This window comes from Glandiceps talaboti, chromosome 15, assembly GCF_964340395.1.
Source record: "Glandiceps talaboti chromosome 15, keGlaTala1.1, whole genome shotgun sequence".
Taxonomy (NCBI): domain Eukaryota; kingdom Metazoa; phylum Hemichordata; class Enteropneusta; family Spengelidae; genus Glandiceps; species Glandiceps talaboti.
Genome location: NC_135563.1, coordinates 9,099,273 through 9,118,933, shown reverse-complemented (window position 1 = coordinate 9,118,933; position 19,661 = coordinate 9,099,273). Strand labels below are relative to the sequence as shown.

At 37.6% G+C, this 19,661-nt stretch overlaps 2 protein-coding genes across 2 annotated transcripts; one reads left to right on the top strand and one right to left on the bottom strand.

The window, feature by feature from the left end:
• Positions 1–4,814: 4,814 nt before the first annotated feature.
• Positions 4,815–12,935, bottom strand: LOC144446185 (protein-lysine N-trimethyltransferase SMYD5-like). The gene is given in 12 exon segments (XM_078135938.1): positions 4,815–4,980; positions 5,143–5,213; positions 6,121–6,215; positions 6,546–6,602; positions 7,148–7,254; positions 7,768–7,838; positions 8,602–8,664; positions 9,154–9,258; positions 9,902–9,971; positions 10,756–10,877; positions 11,655–11,903; positions 12,861–12,935. Coding segments are annotated over 12 exon segments (1,251 nt in total).
• A 1,364-nt stretch (positions 12,936–14,299) lies between these two features.
• On the top strand, positions 14,300–19,186 carry LOC144446184 (uncharacterized). The gene is made up of 3 exons (XM_078135937.1): positions 14,300–14,420; positions 15,385–15,456; positions 16,386–19,186. The coding sequence occupies exons 1-3, from the start codon at positions 14,300–14,302 to the stop codon at positions 19,184–19,186; spliced, it is 2,994 nt and encodes a 997-aa protein (XP_077992063.1).
• Positions 19,187–19,661: the final 475 nt, after the last annotated feature.

Sequence of the window (19,661 nt, the reverse complement as noted above, 5' to 3'; positions counted from 1 at the left end):
TATGCCTACTCTGCATATAAATAGGAGTAGAATTACGATGGCTCTCATTACGCTAGATGACTTTGACCACATAACACACTCACAGAGCTCATAGAGCACATATATGAAACTACCATTTTGGAGAGTATTACAGATCGGATTCAGATGACTTTGACCACGTAACACACTCACAGAGCTCATAGAGCACATATATGAAACTACCATTTTGGAGAGTATTACAGATCGGATTCAGATGACTTTGACCACGTAACACACTCACAGAGCTCATAGAGCACATATATGAAACTACCATTTTGGAGAGTATTACAGATCGGATTCAGATGACTTTGACCACATAACACACTCACAGAGCTCATAGAGCACATATATGAAACTACCATTTTGGAGAGTATTACAGATCGGATTCAGATGACTTTGACCACGTAACACACTCACAGAGCTCATAGAGCACATATATGAAACTACCATTTTGGAGAGTATTACAGATTGGCTTCAGATGACTTTGACCACGTAACACACTCACAGAGCTCATAGAGCACATATATGAAACTACCATTTTGGAGAGTATTACAGATCGGATTCAGATGACTTTGACCACGTAACACACTCACAAAGCTCATACAGCACATATGAAACTGTCATTTTAGAGGGTATTACAGATCGGATTCAGATGACTTTGACCACGTAACACACTCACAGAGCTCATAGAGCACATATATGAAACTGTCATTTTAGAGAGTATTACAGATCGGATTCAGATGACTTTGACCACGTAACACACTCACAAAGCTCATAGAGCACATATATGAAACTACCATTTTGGAGAGTATTACAGATCGGATTCAGATGACTTTGACCACGTAACACACTCACAGAGCTCATACAGCACATATATGAAACTACCATTTTGGAGAGTATTACAGATCGGATTCAGATGACTTTGACAACGTAACACACTCACAGAGCTCATAGAGCACATATATGAAACTACCATTTTGGAGAGTATTACAGATCGGATTCAGATGACTTTGACCACATAACACACTCACAGAGCTCATAGAGCACATATATGAAACTACCATTTTGGAGAGTATTACAGATCGGATTCAGATGACTTTGACCACGTAACACACTCACAGAGCTCATAGAGCACATATATGAAACTACCATTTTGGAGAGTATTACAGATCGGATTCAGATGACTTTGACCACGTAACACACTCACAGAGCTCATAGAGCACATATATGAAACTACCATTTTGGAGAGTATTACAGATCGGATTCAGATGACTTTGACCACGTAACACACTCACAAAGCTCATACAGCACATATGAAACTGTCATTTTAGAGGGTATTACAGATCGGATTCAGATGACTTTGACCACGTAACACACTCACAAAGCTCATACAGCACATATGAAACTGTCATTTTAGAGAGTATTACAGATCGGATTCAGATGACTTTGACCACGTAACACACTCACAGAGCTCATAGAGCACATATATGAAACTACCATTTTGGAGAGTATTACAGATCGGATTCAGATGACTTTGACCACGTAACACACTCACAGAGCTCATACAGCACATATATGAAACTACCATTTTGGAGAGTATTACAGATCGGATTCAGATGACTTTGACCACGTAACACACTCACATAGCTCATAGAGCACATATATGAAACTACCATTTTGGAGAGTATTACAGATCGGATTCAGATGACTTTGACCACATAACACACTCACAGAGCTCATAGAGCACATATATGAAACTACCATTTTGGAGAGTATTACAGATCGGATTCAGATGACTTTGACCACGTAACACACTCACAGAGCTCATAGAGCACATATATGAAACTACCATTTTGGAGAGTATTACAGATCGGATTCAGATGACTTTGACCACGTAACACACTCACAGAGCTCATAGAGCACATATATGAAACTACCATTTTGGAGAGTATTACAGATCGGATTCAGATGACTTTGACCACATAACACACTCACAGAGCTCATAGAGCACATATATGAAACTACCATTTTGGAGAGTATTACAGATCGGATTCAGATGACTTTGACCACGTAACACACTCACAGAGCTCATAGAGCACATATATGAAACTACCATTTTGGAGAGTATTACAGATTGGCTTCAGATGACTTTGACCACGTAACACACTCACAGAGCTCATAGAGCACATATATGAAACTACCATTTTGGAGAGTATTACAGATCGGATTCAGATGACTTTGACCACGTAACACACTCACAAAGCTCATACAGCACATATGAAACTGTCATTTTAGAGGGTATTACAGATCGGATTCAGATGACTTTGACCACGTAACACACTCACAGAGCTCATAGAGCACATATATGAAACTACCATTTTGGAGAGTATTACAGATCGGATTCAGATGACTTTGACCACGTAACACACTCACAGAGCTCATAGAGCACATATATGAAACTACCATTTTGGAGAGTATTACAGATCGGATTCAGATGACTTTGACCACGTAACACACTCACAAAGCTCATACAGCACATATGAAACTGTCATTTTAGAGGGTATTACAGATCGGATTCAGATGACTTTGACCACGTAACACACTCACAAAGCTCATACAGCACATATGAAACTGTCATTTTAGAGAGTATTACAGATCGGATTCAGATGACTTTGACCACGTAACACACTCACAGAGCTCATAGAGCACATATATGAAACTACCATTTTGGAGAGTATTACAGATCGGATTCAGATGACTTTGACCACGTAACACACTCACAGAGCTCATACAGCACATATATGAAACTACCATTTTGGAGAGTATTACAGATCGGATTCAGATGACTTTGACCACGTAACACACTCACATAGCTCATAGAGCACATATATGAAACTACCATTTTGGAGAGTATTACAGATCGGATTCAGATGACTTTGACCACATAACACACTCACAGAGCTCATAGAGCACATATATGAAACTACCATTTTGGAGAGTATTACAGATCGGATTCAGATGACTTTGACCACATAACACACTCACAGAGCTCATAGAGCACATATATGAAACTACCATTTTGGAGAGTATTACAGATCGGATTCAGATGACTTTGACCACGTAACACACTCACAGAGCTCATAGAGCACACATATGAAACTACCATTTTGGAGAGTATTACAGATCGGATTCAGATGACTTTGACCACGTAACACACTCACAGAGCTCATAGAGCACATATATGAAACTACCATTTTGGAGAGTACTAGTATTACAGATCGCATTCAGATGACTTTGACCACGGAACACACTCACAGAGCTCATAGAGCACATATATGAAACTACCATTTTGGAGAGTATTACAGATCGGATTCAGATAACTTTGACCACGTAACACACTCACAGAGCTCGTAGAGAGCATATACGAAACTACCATTTTGTAGATTATTACAGATTGGATTAAGATGACCTTGTGACCTTGTGACACACTCGCAGCACTCATAGAGCACATATGAAACTGTCATTTTAGTATTACAGATTTTTTATATCCTGATGTGAGACTATGATATTATGAATATAGAGTTCAGAAATCTGTTTTGGGGACTGAGTGTCAAGACACTGACCCAGGATTTAAACTTAACTAGCAGTGTAATTTCTTGTTGCCTATGCACTTCGAGATCAAACCCCGTGACAGGATTTTTGGCAGCTATGTTAGCTTTTTTCTTTTTTCTTTGTTTATATAAAAATATTAAAGATATCCTCTTTATTGAGGAAATCTTAGGTATTGTTTCCAATGTGTTTTGCTTTTTTGGCCAATAGACCTGTTGCCAGTTCCAAGATGCATTGCATGTCTCTCCATACAACGAGGAGTTTGGATGTGCTACTCAAGGGGCTGGTTGTCACCTGATCATACCGTGGGTTCACCCATAAAATCCCCCTCTATCATTGACGGCATTTAGTCTTAGTTCTATAAAATCACTCATAATCAAAGAGGTCAACATATCTTTTCATAATTTCCCGGTGAAAATGTTATTTCAAATGTATTAAAGACAAAACGACTAAATTTAAGAATGTAAGTGATGTGTTCTTGTGCAATGTATCTTGGAACTGGAAAATCGACAATTGTTATATATTTTTTTTCACATTTCTTGATAATTTAGGGTAGTTGCATGGTTTCACCATCTGTAACTTTGGAAGGATGTACCTCTATTATTACATACAGTGCCAGCTATGTGTAATATTTTGTTCTGCAGACGGAGACAACTTATATGCCTAAATATATACAAACCACAGTTGCAGCAGATATTCAATGAAGTGCTTGCTACCATCATTAACTGAATAACAATTTGTACAACTGTGGTTTCTTTGTTTATGAAGACATGAAAGTTGTCTACATCTGCCAGGTAAAGATCACACTTTCCTTACCACTACTGTAGTTTTTCAGATTTGATCCAAGTAATCCAACATCAAATATATATACTACTAATAATGTTAGTTTTTATATATCAATTTCCCACACTGTGCTCAAAGCACTTTACAATCATTATCCTTGGTACAGCCATTAAAACTTTCTCAACTCCCTGGGGAGCATGCAATCCATTGTAGCCTCTATCAGTACACATGATTAAAGCATTCATATTACAACCACTATCCTAACAGGTCCCCAATTATACAACTGGGTTGACTGGGGAACAAATACACCAAAAATATAGCATTCCAAATGTCTTCGTAACAGTACACATTGGATAAAAGTTCTTATTTATTCATAATCTTAATTAGACTTATTTCAATGTTGTTTAGGGCCACATCATCACGCAAAAAATATTTGTCTCTGACATTCAAGAATCTCCTGCTTCCATCTCTTCAGCTTCATCATCCTCCTCTTCTTCCTCACTGGTGACATCAGGGTCATCACACTGTGACTGACATTTTACACAAGAACAGTTGAACAAGTAGTTTTCTCTGGGAACAAAGCACATTCAAAAATGGTTCTGTTATTATATATAATAAATATAACCTTTCATTTCAATTGATAGTTTCCTAAAAAAAAGTTTTCTTCTATCCCTAGATTAGAATCATGATGTGTTTCTGATACATCAATATCATAGCACTATATCAACTTACCTGAGTAGTTTTTGTCTTGAATGCCTACTTCGATCACGATCACATTCATCTAAGTAACATATGCAGATTTCCTGTAAGAGAACAAAAGCATGATAGCCCTATTTCTTGAAAGAAAGCTGTCACATTGGGATTATACCAGTATACCCACAGGGCCAGGGGCAGCAATCATCCTGGTGATGATTGATTTGATTTCTATTTTTTGTGAGTTTTTTTCAATTTTTTGCATTCCCTGACTACTCTTATCGTTCTCTCAATTTCACACCTTATAATGCCAAGGTCTGAATTTTACTCACAGTTTACCTACCATCTTATCTGGGAGATTTAAACCAAATAAACATGCATTGCACATTATACATGTACTTCATCAGTATCTAAACAACACCCAATGGTGTTTGACAATTGATCCAGGTTTGGTTGAAATCGAGTCGTATGTGTCAGACATATGGCTGACCACAGATGGACATGGGTCATTCCTATAGCCCCTCCAGACTGTGCCCTTTAGAGGCTAATAATTCCTCTAGGCAATGTGTATTGTAGTCCAGCTGCTCGACCTCAAGGCTTTCTTCTGTTATGACAATCTACCAAAGGTCGCTTTGCACCTGAAAGGTGCAATCGAGGGTGAACACCCGAGGTCTAGCTCAAGTCATCTCCACATTCTGGGATATAAATAACAGCCTATCAGAGAACTCAGTTTACAACTAGTACAAACTGAGAACAACGGCTGATTTTTTCATACTTATTCAGCTAAGGAGGGGCTAGTAAAAATAACCACCAACACCCTCAGTAGCGACCTTCAGTCTCCTTCACAGTGTGCAGAATAATCCGAGGGGTCTAGTAGCAAAACTATGTGTATTGGACAGTGCCATAAAGAGGCATGTGGTTTATAACAACAGATGATTCAACCCTTTTTTGTTGCTCACAATTACCAAATCATTGAAATGTGTTTAAACATTTATATATTTTGATCATTTTCATTACCTCCCCTTCTTGAATATCTTGTGTTGCAATCACTGTCATGGTGGCATTGTTGTCTGGGAAAGTTATTTCAGCATTTGGAACACAACTGTGGTTACCTAGACAACAAGAAATTAACATGTTCAGTTCTAAATTTTGAAATCTCATCTCAAAAAGATTAATATATTTACAATGTATATATATATTTCTACATAGTTGGCATCAGTAAGAATATAATTTGACGGTTGTGGTCACAACGATGCCTCAGCCATGACGATGATAAAACTGTCAAGAATAATTAGATATTATTCCCCAATATTTTTCTTCGTTCAGTTAAGGAAAATACGAGTGACCTAAGGGGCATTTGTCACTACGAGTCGCTAAACGAGTAGTGACAACCCTTAGGTCACAAGGATTTTCCAGCTGAACGAGTACAAGTATGTACTTACAGCAACTTTGTAGAGCATACAATGCTGAACCTTCACAATTCAAGAATGTTCCAGATTCTGAAATAACAATTTATTTCATTAGATTAGAAGGGAGTAGTGCATTTTCTTACACCCCCCCCCCCCCCATCCCCAATCTGCCACCTACAGAAAAAGATAGCTGGAATATTAAGAGCTCTTCAAATATGAATAACATAATAGAGAAACAAAAAGTAAATTACACAGTTAAAGTGACTTTACTGATGACGGGCATTGGTGTTGAGCCTGCTGATTGCCACTGGCCTGAGGCAACAGTGTCGGGCTTGGGTGATTTTGTAAATACAGTGTCAATATTGTTCATCAAGCTGTGTACTATGTAACAGAGATAGACCTTTCACGCAAATACTTTTTTTAATCTTAATTCTTTACATTGTTCTTACTCAGAATTCTTCAAACATGCATAAATCCATTTTGTACTGAGATATTTTGGAAACACATAATTTATACTGGCTCTACTTATACTTAAAAGTTGTGTAATACAAACCACAATGCCAATTTTATTTGGTGTGATTTATATCCAAAGTTTCTGAATAATAAACAGTGTTCAAAAAAGGAGAAGGTGATACCTTTTTCTAGATCCACATACAGTTGATCAATGAATGAATCTAATTGTTCTCTCTCTTCAGGCTTTAATTCCAAGGCATCACAATTATGTACATACACACTCAGTGAGCTGAAATGTCAAGACATTACAGTTATGTACATACACACTCAGTGAGCTGAAATGTCAACAAAAAGATTCACAGTGTTGCAGAAGGAATTTCAAAAATTTCAGCGCTAGTTTGCCAGAATAAAAATTATTGAGAAGTTTCTCTACTTCTTTTGGGTGAAGTAATATAGCAAAGGTTTAGGACTTTCATTTCTAAGATGTATACTAAATTAATCACTCTTAGAACTTCCATTTTGCACAAATAGCACCATCAGCCCTGGGAGTGTAAGGTTAATGTTGTATATTTTGACTGATGATCAATCAATCATGTTGTTGTTGTTGTTGTTGTTGTTGTTGTTGTTGTTGTTGTTTTTGTGCCAAGAATTGCTGTCAGTCATTTGCTGTGCTGCAGACGATCCACACATACACACAACCACATTTTCTACAAAAACGCCTCTTGTTATGGAATGATCAAGTGTTCACCAAAAAGTCAGTTCACAGGTGGCAGAATGTTAGAAAAATAATTTTAGCAGTTACCTTGTTCCTACACCTTGAGCATTAGTTCCTATAAGAGCAAACAGAGATCTAATACCTTCTGCAGTAAACCACTACAAATTGAAAAGATAAGTATCATATAATTGCTGTTTCCTCCAGCTTACAGTCGCAAAAAATTATGACAGTATTCACTCATATCTGAAGATAATGCTCTTGGGAAAGCTGTCAAGACACACGTTGGCGGTGGATGTCATATCTTAGTACAATCTCTGATAATTCGTCCCCTATGACAGCAGGTGATAATGTTAGAGTTTGCGATATGTGATATGTGAGATAACATGATAATTATGGATATTTTTGTCTTCTTTGGTTCAATAATCTAAAATGTTCGGAGTGCTCAAAATAATCCTTGAAATAAGAGTCCAAATGTCACAAAATCACCCTTATTTTCTCAATTTTTTCTTTAACAAGGTTTATGCAAGTATAACATTATTCTCTAATATATTTCTTCATTCAGCTGAAAAATACTTGTTTTGTCGCCATGGGTTGAGGTCATGATATGTCATGAATGCTTTTCCTCAGCTGAACTGAAAATATATTGCATAGTACACTATATGTCTCAGGGTATTGGTGTTTGTTTAATGTACAAAATATATACTCCTCTGCCAATGCTTAGCCTGTCTACAGCGCTAGTAGTACTCCATTTGTCTCTCATACCTCATTTGTGTTGAGAAATATGATTTCATTATTTCGCAGTTACTCAGGGGGGGGGGGGAGCTTACAATTACACACTTCTTAGACTACACTTATCTCATTTGCGTATAACTGCCACTTATGATATCTAATGAAAAGAATATTCTTCTCACATCAACTCACCTGAGCTATGCTCTCTTCATACAGTGTTTCTACTAATGATGGCAATATAGTGTCCAGTTGATCCTGTAAATAAATTTGTAAAAGGAAGATTTTACAGCCCATAACACCAAAGTAAATCATTTTCTGCATATACTACAATCATTTATAGCATCCATATCAAGTGTAAAAGTATACTGCTTCATTTACTAATTGACCACATTAGAAAGGCCACATGCTACGCTTGTAAATAAACAAATTGAAACAATATACTTTTACACTTACATATGAATGTGTAGCACATAGAGAAAGTGCTTCACTTCAGTATTACTCATTGTAACATGAATGCTATAAATGAGTGTAGCACATAGAGAAAGTACTTTACTTCAGTGTTGCTCATTGTAATCTGTTCCAGTACCATTCTAGTTGTCAAAATTAAGTACAATTACTTTACAGTTTCCCGACTAAAAGCATATGTGTGAAATAATACGTTCAAATAAATCTATAGTTCTTACAGTAAACTGTTTCCACAGTAACTAACGTGCAATTACCTTCAAAACAATTTATATATCTTACCTTAAACTGTTTCCCCAATAACTTATGTGTGATTGTTTCTTCTTCATTGACTGCCGTCTGTTGGAATCTTGAGAAGGAAGATATTGCAGCTTCTTTGTTTGCAGCCTAGGAATAGAGATAGAAACATGACAATTCATTATCTTGCACTGACAATGAATTATGCTATATACAGCAATGCTAATCTCTTAACAGGGGATGAGGGTATGGAAATACTGGTAGTATACAGTGCCCTCCTGTGGTCATATGATAAGTCTATATCATTGACCGATAGACAATAACACAGTTGTAGAAGATTTGCTTAACAAATACAAAATATATTAAGGTATGTTCATAAAACATATCAAAGCTATTTAACCGGTGATTTCAATGTAAAAAGGGTTGTTTTGTATGTACTGCTATCTACTGCATATTTGTACTCGAATATCCTTGTACTGTGGGCCCTCATCAGCCACATAGGACTAACCATTTGATGACGTGTTACTGCGAAGCCCAAGATTCGCGATAACACGGAGCATCACAGTAACACGTCAAGGAATGGTTAGCCCTATGTGATAGATGAGGGCACACAGTACAAGGATATTCGAGTACAATTATGCAGTAGATATCGGTACATACAAAAGAACCCTTTTTAGCTATGTGAAGCTCCGAGGACTGTAAGAGAGCCTATTAATTTTACTGATATTAGTATACAGACTCTTCTATTTGTTTGGTGTAAATGAACTCCACTAGCTATAAACTGTCATCCTACCTGTCTCACAGTAGCTATCATTTTAGCTATTAACATAATACTGGCAGTTTCAGGTGGATAGTGCATATTTCTGAAAAAGAAAGAGTCATTTTTAACAGAATTTTCACAATGGTCAATCAATATTTGACAATGTTGATGTCAAGGATATGAAAAAGGACTGAAAGAAATCTGAAACGATTGCAAAGTTTGAATGCATCTATGGACCTTGATCTTGCAGGATATTCCGGTAGTGGCGAGATCTTGCGAGACTGCCTAGCAACGGTTGCTAACGACATGATGAAGGTCAAGCTTTGGCCTCCGTGTATCATTTAAACTCTTGAAAACACTTGTGTAAGCCTGTGTATAAGGGATGTTTTTTATGTTTTCCGTTGTGTTCATCATGGACAACTTCAAAAAGTTTAAAGGTACTAGAGCTGAAGGACTTCCTACGTAAATTTGGCATGACTGAGTCTTGATTTCGTTCAGAAAGGTAGTATGTCAAATACACTTACACGAGGACCCAGTTTTCCTTGATCTCGCAATTCAATAATTATCATTTCACCGGACATATTGGCACCAGTTTCAGAGACATTAAAACTGAACAAAACATCACATCAGAATGTTGCAATTTTTTTTTCAAAGTTACCCTCCCCCACAGTGACTATATTACTCTCAAATTTGATTCTTGGAACCATGCAAAAATATATTTCCATGTATTACTAGCTCCATTTAAGTGATTCGCGCGCGCTGACCAGAAACAATTCTTATTCTTTTTGGGCCTAAACTACAAAGTTCTATATTAATACCCCATAACTCCTCTAGTCTTGTAATAGGATGTTTTTCACTCTTAAGAACAACGTTCTATACTGTTATACCTCCATAATTCCTGTAATCTTGCTATAGGATGTTCAGGGTCTGGTGGTGACTGTCCCATACATAAAACTCTATGGTACTGTTGTGCTGCCCTCTGTTGACATTCTTGACAACAATATAGGGTCTACAAAAACATGAAGACAAGAAAGGTAGTTACTACATTGTATATAGACTAAGCTTATATCACAACAAAGACTACATATGAATATATGAATGAATGAATGAATGAATGAATGAATGAATGAATGAAATTTATTTCACCAGATAACAAAAATAAGCTACACTTTCAAAGAACATTCATATGATACAAAATGGACACAAAATAAATGTTATCTGATGTGGCCCATGGAAATAGTTCAGTGGAACTACATGTAGTCTTCTCCATGGCCCGTACATTTATCTACATTTCAAATCGTTAATGGGATGCAACAAACTTTCAGAAGAAAAGTAAATCAAAAGTACAAGTAGTACAGACACAGACACACACACAGACACACACACACACACACATAATATGACAAAGCTTTGAATATTAGTTGTACCACAGGGTACAGAAGTAAACTATAACAAATGTATATACAAATGTGGTCGACAGCAGACATGTTCTGATTTTACACCACGTAAATATCTTGACATATATTACTACATGTAATGTGTGAAATTAAGATAACATAGAGTAAAATCAGAACACGGTCATCAGGATCTAGACTAACAGTTGATGAACATGTGCAAAGGATGGCAAGTTCTGTCATAGCAAGGAACCTATTCTCATCACAGAACTGTTCATGTTCCTTCATAGCTGCAGAATAATTCAAGACAGCATGAATTCTCTGGCTAAATTATAATTACAATATGTAACATTTGCAAACAATTGCAAAGATAGAAATATTGCACATATTACCTGGCATTGTGGACAAACTGTGTGTTGACTCCTGTTCACTGTACAGCACTCTGGGTGTGGTAACACTAACGATTGGTTTCCACTTAATCTCTTGCCCATATCCTCAGCACTCTCTAAAGATTTCATGCAGTAATCGCAAGCTGAATATTTATAGAACTCATTCCATAAAAACTGGGAACACACCAATGGACTTTCTTGGAAGATGATGTCATCTTTCTTGATACACTTTGTGCTGAACACTCCTCTTCCCTGTCAGAGAAAAAGGGATTTAATAAGAGAGTGACATATGAGAGAGACTAGTGTAGTACCTAGTAGTCTGGATGCCAACGTGGTCACTATAAGGATGCCAACGTGGTCTCTAACTAAACCACGTCTAGTCAAAGTCCCTCCGACCAGCACAAAAAGTTGTTCATCCAATCAGTGAACCCCAACTGTTATAGTGACATAAACAGTGTATACTGAGCTAACAAATATACCATATTTGGACATTACATAGTACCCGCACCAATAAACATTAATTTTATGAGGGACTATTATTGGGTAGAATTCTGTGATTGATCAACAAAGACATCAAGTTATTGACTGTGTGGGTGAGTGGCTGTGGATGAATTTTAAATCACATCTCATGCATCTCAGGACTTCTACAGTAGTGACTTTGACTATACTGTGAGTAGAGGTGTAAATCGTAAAGATAATGTATGTATACTATAGGAATAAGTACTCGGGTAGTCATTGAGATGTTTCATACATTACAAACTTTAATAGTTCACATTTCATCAATATATGGTATGTTGGATTTTTCACATACCTAGTAGTCATTCAGTTTAAATTTGTTTTGCTTTTCATTTTACTGTACTTTTAAAGCACCCATCCCCACCCCCTCCCTGTCTTTTCATACCATTTCTTCTGGGACACGTCTGACCCCAGGTGTGACAGCATTGTAACTTTGTTTTTAAAATAAAAGAGCAGGGAGAGGGCCACTTTTTATTAAAACGGTCAGGGAAGGGTCATATTTTACGCAACAGCCTGTGCATGAACCCCCCCCCCCCCCCCCATATTATTATACTTACCGAAGGCTCCCTAAGATAACCCGCTATATAACGTTAACCGACCTCATCTAACCCGAACCTAACTCCCTAGTTTGAATATAAATATCCACCATTTGTACGGGCCGTCTACCTTTCTACACTCTGATTTTGTTCTTACCTTCCGCTCATCTATGTGTCTAACCTCGACACCGTCGCGCGAAATACGAGCATGGTATTCCATGGGGGCGGCCATATTTATGCTGCCGAGTAAAATGAGTATGGAACCTGACGCTAGCGGGCGCTCTTCCCAATCGTCAAAAATACGTGTTTTGCATGAAAAACTATGTTCACGATTTTTCATGCTGATATTCGAATTTGATAACAATCTAAAAACATATCTATTTTCAATAATTCCTTTGAAGGAAAATATTACATCACAAAACACAATTTCAGGGCTAACTGAACAACATTGCAGCGCCTAGTAGGGCGTGAACAAAATCTCAGTGATTACCAGTCTGATGTTGTGAAAACGACTAGATGTCTTTATTTACCTCTATTTACATCATGTGTACATGTCGTTTGTTTTGTTCTGGGTGATCGCCGCCATCCCACGCTATCATATCACCCGGAACAATCCAATCTGTAATGACTGTACATCTGATGAGAAGAAACCAATGACACAGAGACCATATGGAAAACAATGGAAAACTTAACTAGTCTACGTACTTGAACTAGACACTCGCACACGAAAAAAAAATATAAAAAATAAATTTAAAAATCTACCTAGCCCACCTTATTCTAAAATTGTGCGTAATCGGAATCACACATTTTTAGGACTCATAACACTTTCTTTACATTTTATGCCGACTGTTTAATGTGTTCCTTTCCATGGTAAATCTTCAAAGGCCTCCGATCCCGGTATATATAATTATATTCCTCATGTGATCATGATATAACTTTTGTATGTGGAAATAGTATTCAGTATGACAACTACTTTACTTGGTGACATTTGAGTATTTTGGAATAATATAAAATACATTCGATCACGCGAAAGGATCATTATGACTTATGCTTTGTTACCGGTACATATATATGTACGTTGCTAACTAAAAGGTAATTTCCGTTAACATGATAAGGTATTTAATTAACATGGGAAATGACTCGTGACTGTTGTCACTAATCTCGTTTGATTTGATGAAGTCGTCTTCATGCTATGCAATGCTTAGTGACACATTTTATTGTCAGATCACGCGTCATATCGCAAAAAAAAAACTAATTAGGGAGCCTTCAGTAATGACAGAGGGGAGGGGCCGAGAGGATCAAGCCCGATCTGTTGCAGCAAGATGTGTAGCAGCGGACTGTGAGATGCTAAAATCACAAAATAATATAATGCAAAGGTAGATAAAAAAAATTGAGTCAAGTAAAATGTGGCCCTCTCCAATTCCATTTTCAAAAACATGGCCGCCTCCGGAGAATCGATTTGTGAAAAGTGACCCCTCCCATTATTCACCGGCCCTCCCACTCTGTAATTACTGAAGGCTCCCTTACTTCAAGCTCTGTCACTTTCACCTGTACCACTAAGTTATAGTCTGTACGACTACGTATAGAGACGCGAGAATGGGGCAACTGATGAGAGGATCACGTTTATCCCTGCTAATTCTGCATCTGGTTGTCAGTACTGTTTGTAGGGGAACTGACAAGACAGAATGGGTAAAAAATACTGCTAGCTACGACCCAGGTAAGACAAACATTGTAATTTTTTTTATTCAAGCGCAACAGAACAACCATATGCCATTGTAACAATAGCATGGAACCATGCAGTGGTTATCCTCGATTCTCACGCGTCAAGCAAACATTTTGATAATTTTAAAGTATACCCAGTCAACAAAATGCTAACAGTTCTGTCTGAGTGTGGTAGTATTAATTTTTTGGCGCACGAAGAATTTGATGGAACGACAATTCAGGATTTGTTAGGCAGACTTTAATTTGGCGGACAGTATATATTACTTGTAAATAACCGGGCCACCGTATTCAGCATAACTGTTGTTGATACCTTTCACAAAGTCAGCTGAATATCGAAATATACAAAGATTATATATGACGAGAACACATCACCTGTGCAAAATTTGATGTATTAATTCAGTGTGTCACAGTTTTTTTTTTATCAAAGCCACTTGGAATGGGAATTTTTGCCGAGCCAAACGACATGTTCTATTTCTGGTTTACAGTTTAAAGTTTAAACACATACTCTGTTCCGATATTACCTAAAAATGTAGCCAATATACTGAAGCAGTTATCAGTTGTTTTTTTCAATGATTTCCGTTCTTTATTTTGTCAAATCAGCTATAACAGATAATATAACAGATTCTACCAACTTTCACTGGCTGGTGACCATGGATTTTGTTTCAACTGATTATACCTTGTGTAGTAGTGTGCATGCTGTTACTGTTTATATCATTAACTAAATACAAAGCCCACACAGTGTAAGTGATGTTTGTGTGTTACTTATCATTTTTTTTGTCTATCTCAACCTGAAACCTTATTGGCAGGCTCACTGAGCTTGATAGTCATTTGTTGGTATTTCGTTGTAGTTCTTTATTTTATAAGTGGTAAGTTTCGGAAAGTAAAGTATCAGTCCAACGTAGTGATTGCCAAACATCTCGTTTATAATCATTCTCTCGTTTTTCTCTATTTTCCAACAGGGTCCAGTACTTCCTATCTAGATTGGCCAAGACTACACTTTGCTGGTAAATTCCTAATGGATGCCGACACTGGTAACAATATGTGCCAAAATTATGACATAAAAAAATTTGACAAAATATTTCGTGAAAACCCCAAATTCGTATTAGGTTGGAACCCCAATGGCTCTGGGCGTTTTGAGCTCGTGGACTGCGAAGTGACGTCAGTTTGCTACAAGAATGGTACATGCGCAGTGGACAAAGCAGATGACGTCTTGATTGGGACGAAAGTGATAGGTTTGTTGTTCCTTACCTTTCGTTTTGACATTGTTCAAATGGTTCATAGTATCTCCCTGTCTTCAATTTGCATTTCTACAGCAGACTGCTAAAGTTTTATTATTCCCAACCAGCAATAAAACCCTTTAGGGTGTTATGATGAAATAAACGAATAAAAGACACCCAATGAAATACTAGAAACACTCCATTAAAACATTTTACATTGATTTGCATATCAGACTAATTTGCATTTAACTAATTTGCATTTAACTAATTTGCATTTTGTTGCAAATCAAAATATTAACTACAACTGCCGACATCAGACCGTGGACAAACGGAAGCTGTTACAAACAAGAAAGGTAATTGGATTAATAACACTTGGCAGGTTGGAACATTAACAGCAGAGGCTTGAATTACATTTCACGGTTTGATCAGAACAGTTTTATGGCCTCTTTATGTGTACATGGAATCCAGGGGAACTGGAAATTTATTTGTTAAGTGAACTACTATGTTTGGCCATAAAAGTGTTTTTATCAAATGATGGAATGTAATACAAGTCTCTGTACTCTGCACATACTATGCTAAATATCATTAATCCAATTGTATACTTTCCCTGTTTGTGACAGGTTCCGTTCGTTCACGGTTTTGATGTCGGCAGTTGTATTTTCGCTCCTAAATAGAAAAATACATCCACATTGAACATTATTTTTGCTACCTTGTCTAAAGTTTGATTTGTTTTTCAATTTTAGGTAACCCTAGTCAACCTCAAGCAAAGATGGCAGATTTAGATCCAGCATACATGTCTGTCGCCACTATTTTTGGATTACAAATTCACATTTCAGGAGCCTTTTCTTCACGTTGCATGGACATGCCTATGAAAGATGTCAACTTTGGTAAGATTCCTGAACGCAGACATGATGCTGCTATGGGTGTGGGTATGTCTTCTTTGCTCGTAGATACAAAATGGGAAAACAACCAAGTTGGTGGTGTCAGTACAATAATGCGAGAATTTAGGGAAACTACTTTTAGAAGCCCCCTTCCAAACGTTCTCTCAATAAAAATTAATCTCGATTACTATCGTATGAATAGAATCGATAGTGACTCCTATTTGAATGGTCGAATAGTTGGGAGTATTGGGGTGGCAAGTCTGGCAGAACCCCAACATAGTTTCCATCGATACCACAGAGAGCTCAAGTCTGACATGAAGAACTTTTCGAAGGCATTCTTTAGAATTTCTGAAGAACATGGAAAAGTGTTGCTTGATCTAGGAACTAGTCTTCCGCATAATTTGCAGGGTTATCCCGATCCAGGAATGAATAAGTTATTACAAGTTGCTTACTTAGTTGATTCTCCCAAGTCATCAGTCTTTGGATGCGACACCAATGTCGAAGAGGTTGGCTGGATAGACTATAATGAACATGAATGGTACAGACGTACAGCTGGCATTGTGTCCGTTCCAGGAACAGGCATACTGACCAAGAAGCAGTTAAAATATCTAGCCTCCAGGCCATTGCTAATAAAGCAATTCGATGAACACTCGCGAGAATGTATTGGTGTAGTACTAGCAGAAAGATTAGATGGTGTTGCCGTTGATGTGATGGGCGATTTCATCTTTAGGCAGGATCCTGGAGACCGTTGGCAAGTCACAGCCTTTTTGACCAAATTTGGAAGACCCTTAAGGGATGTAGAAATGAAAATAACTGATTCTGCACATGTGACAAAGAATAAGATGTCGACAAACTGTGGTACTGATTTAAGCATCCCATTTAATACTCCGGTAAATGCTTTAGAATATACTGAATTTGAAATCACAAATGAATATGGAATTGCGGTTTTTGATTTCTTAGCACACGATCCTGGTAATCCAAGACAAGTAATTGATGGTCAAATTTACCTGTACGACATTGAAGTCCAATTGAAGGAACCGCTGATAATGGACAACCCAATTGCAATACTTTTATTTAATGACTTCCATGTGTCTAAAGGTGGTCCAACTTGGCATGGGGACGTTTATCCAATATTCAAACTCTACGCTAATCTTTTCCCTAGTATGAGAAAAATGATTAATCTAGCATCATATGACGATTGTATGCGCAAACGGGAGATGATAGCAGTTACGATGAGTTTACCAATAAGTGACCCTGCATACATGCCAGTGACTAGGGACCTGTCCAGACGCAAACGTGATGCTATTCTCGAGTGGTTGAGAAATCCAAAACTTGGCAGAAGTTCCTTATCGAGTGTAGAAGATCTGAAGAGAGACTTACAGATAGCTTTAGAGATTGAATTGGCAACAATTCCACCGTATCTATCTGCATGGTTCTCTATAAAGAAGGGTCATAATGACGAAATATCCTCTATTCTTCGTAGTATCCTTATTGAAGAAATGTTACATATGACTCTGGTTGCTAACATATTGTCCAGTATATGTGGAAGTCCAACTTTAAACCATGGATCCGTTGTTCCTAAGTATCCCTCAAAACTGCCAAATGATATTCATCCAGGCTTGACCGTGTCTCTGCAAAGATTCTCTAAATCTCTTGTAGAAGATGTTTTCTTGATGATTGAGGAGCCAGACGACACACTTCCGATAAAGCTTCGACAAAAAATGTTGCATTTTGATGAAGAAGGCGAAACCGCGGATCAATTGCTTCATCATTACAACACTATAGGCAGATTTTACTATGAGAAAATATGGCGGTCATTGCAATATAATGCAAATATCAACGCAAGTCTATTCGAATGTGGTAATCCTAAACGACAGATTACAGGGAGCGATTGGTACAGTCACACGGTTAACAGACCATTTGCTGTGACGTCCTTGGATGGTGCACGAAGAGCCATAAGGATTATTACTGAACAAGGAGAAGGGAGTTCACCCACTCAACCCTTTGATTCTGAAGGGGAACTCTCTCATTATTTTAAATTTTTGGAGATTGTGATGGGACACAAACTTGTCATTGATACCAAATCAGTACAAAGAAAGCGGAGAGAGGTCAACAGTATAGATACGTGTAAAATAAAGTATTCAGAGAGATACACTCAGAGACTGTGTGGAGGCAAGAATAAACCTTGCAATACGATGCAGGTGCGAGAACAATGTAATGTTCCTTATTACTTCACGGGAGAGAGATTGCCGTTATATGAGGATGGAGTATGGCCAACAATCGACAACCCGTCAAGTGAAAACTATCCGAATGGTTCGAAAGTAAAGGGTCTCTCTGATCGATTCAATGTTGAATTCTCCAATTTGCTACGTTGTATTCATAACGCTTTTAATGGCAGCCCCAAAATGATAAAAGAGTGTATGTCTATGATGGCTTGGTTAGAGACTTTAGGACGTGAAATGGCGCAGACACCAATAGCTCCGGATGGGGATCCAAGTGTTGGTCCAAACGGCGCACCAACCTTTGAATTCATAGAATTACAGACAGATTCAAATCCAAATTCAAATTCAAACAACCCTCAGCGTAGTAAACGTTCATTGTTGGTGGATGTATGTGATTCTGACTCTGAATACCGTAACGGTTGTAGAAGATCTGAACTATGACCCCTGTACAATCCTCCATAACCATCCCACTGCATCTCGGTTACCCAGACTGTTGGGATGGCGCTCTCAACGACAAGAGTCTGAGTAACCGAGACTACATATGCACACTATCATTTCCGAAACCAGAGTTATATGAAATTCGAGGTAGCATAAATCTCCAAATAAGATATAGAACTTTGCTGTCACTCTCAAATTGTTCCAGGAAACTCAAATCTATTGAAGTTGAAGTGAAGTAAAAAAAAAATAAGGGGTAATACCGTGCACACATTTTTACCTTCCGTAAGGAAGGTTATATATTAGGGATGAAAGGTGTGTGTGTGTGTGTGTGTGTGTGTGTGTGTGTGTGTGTGTGTGTGTGTGTGTGTGTTTGGCACACGTGTTCCGTAGGGTAATGGCAAGAACTGATTAGGTTTTGGTAAACATCCCATGAACATTAATGAGCAAGTCTAACACCCCCCCCCAAAAAAAAACAACC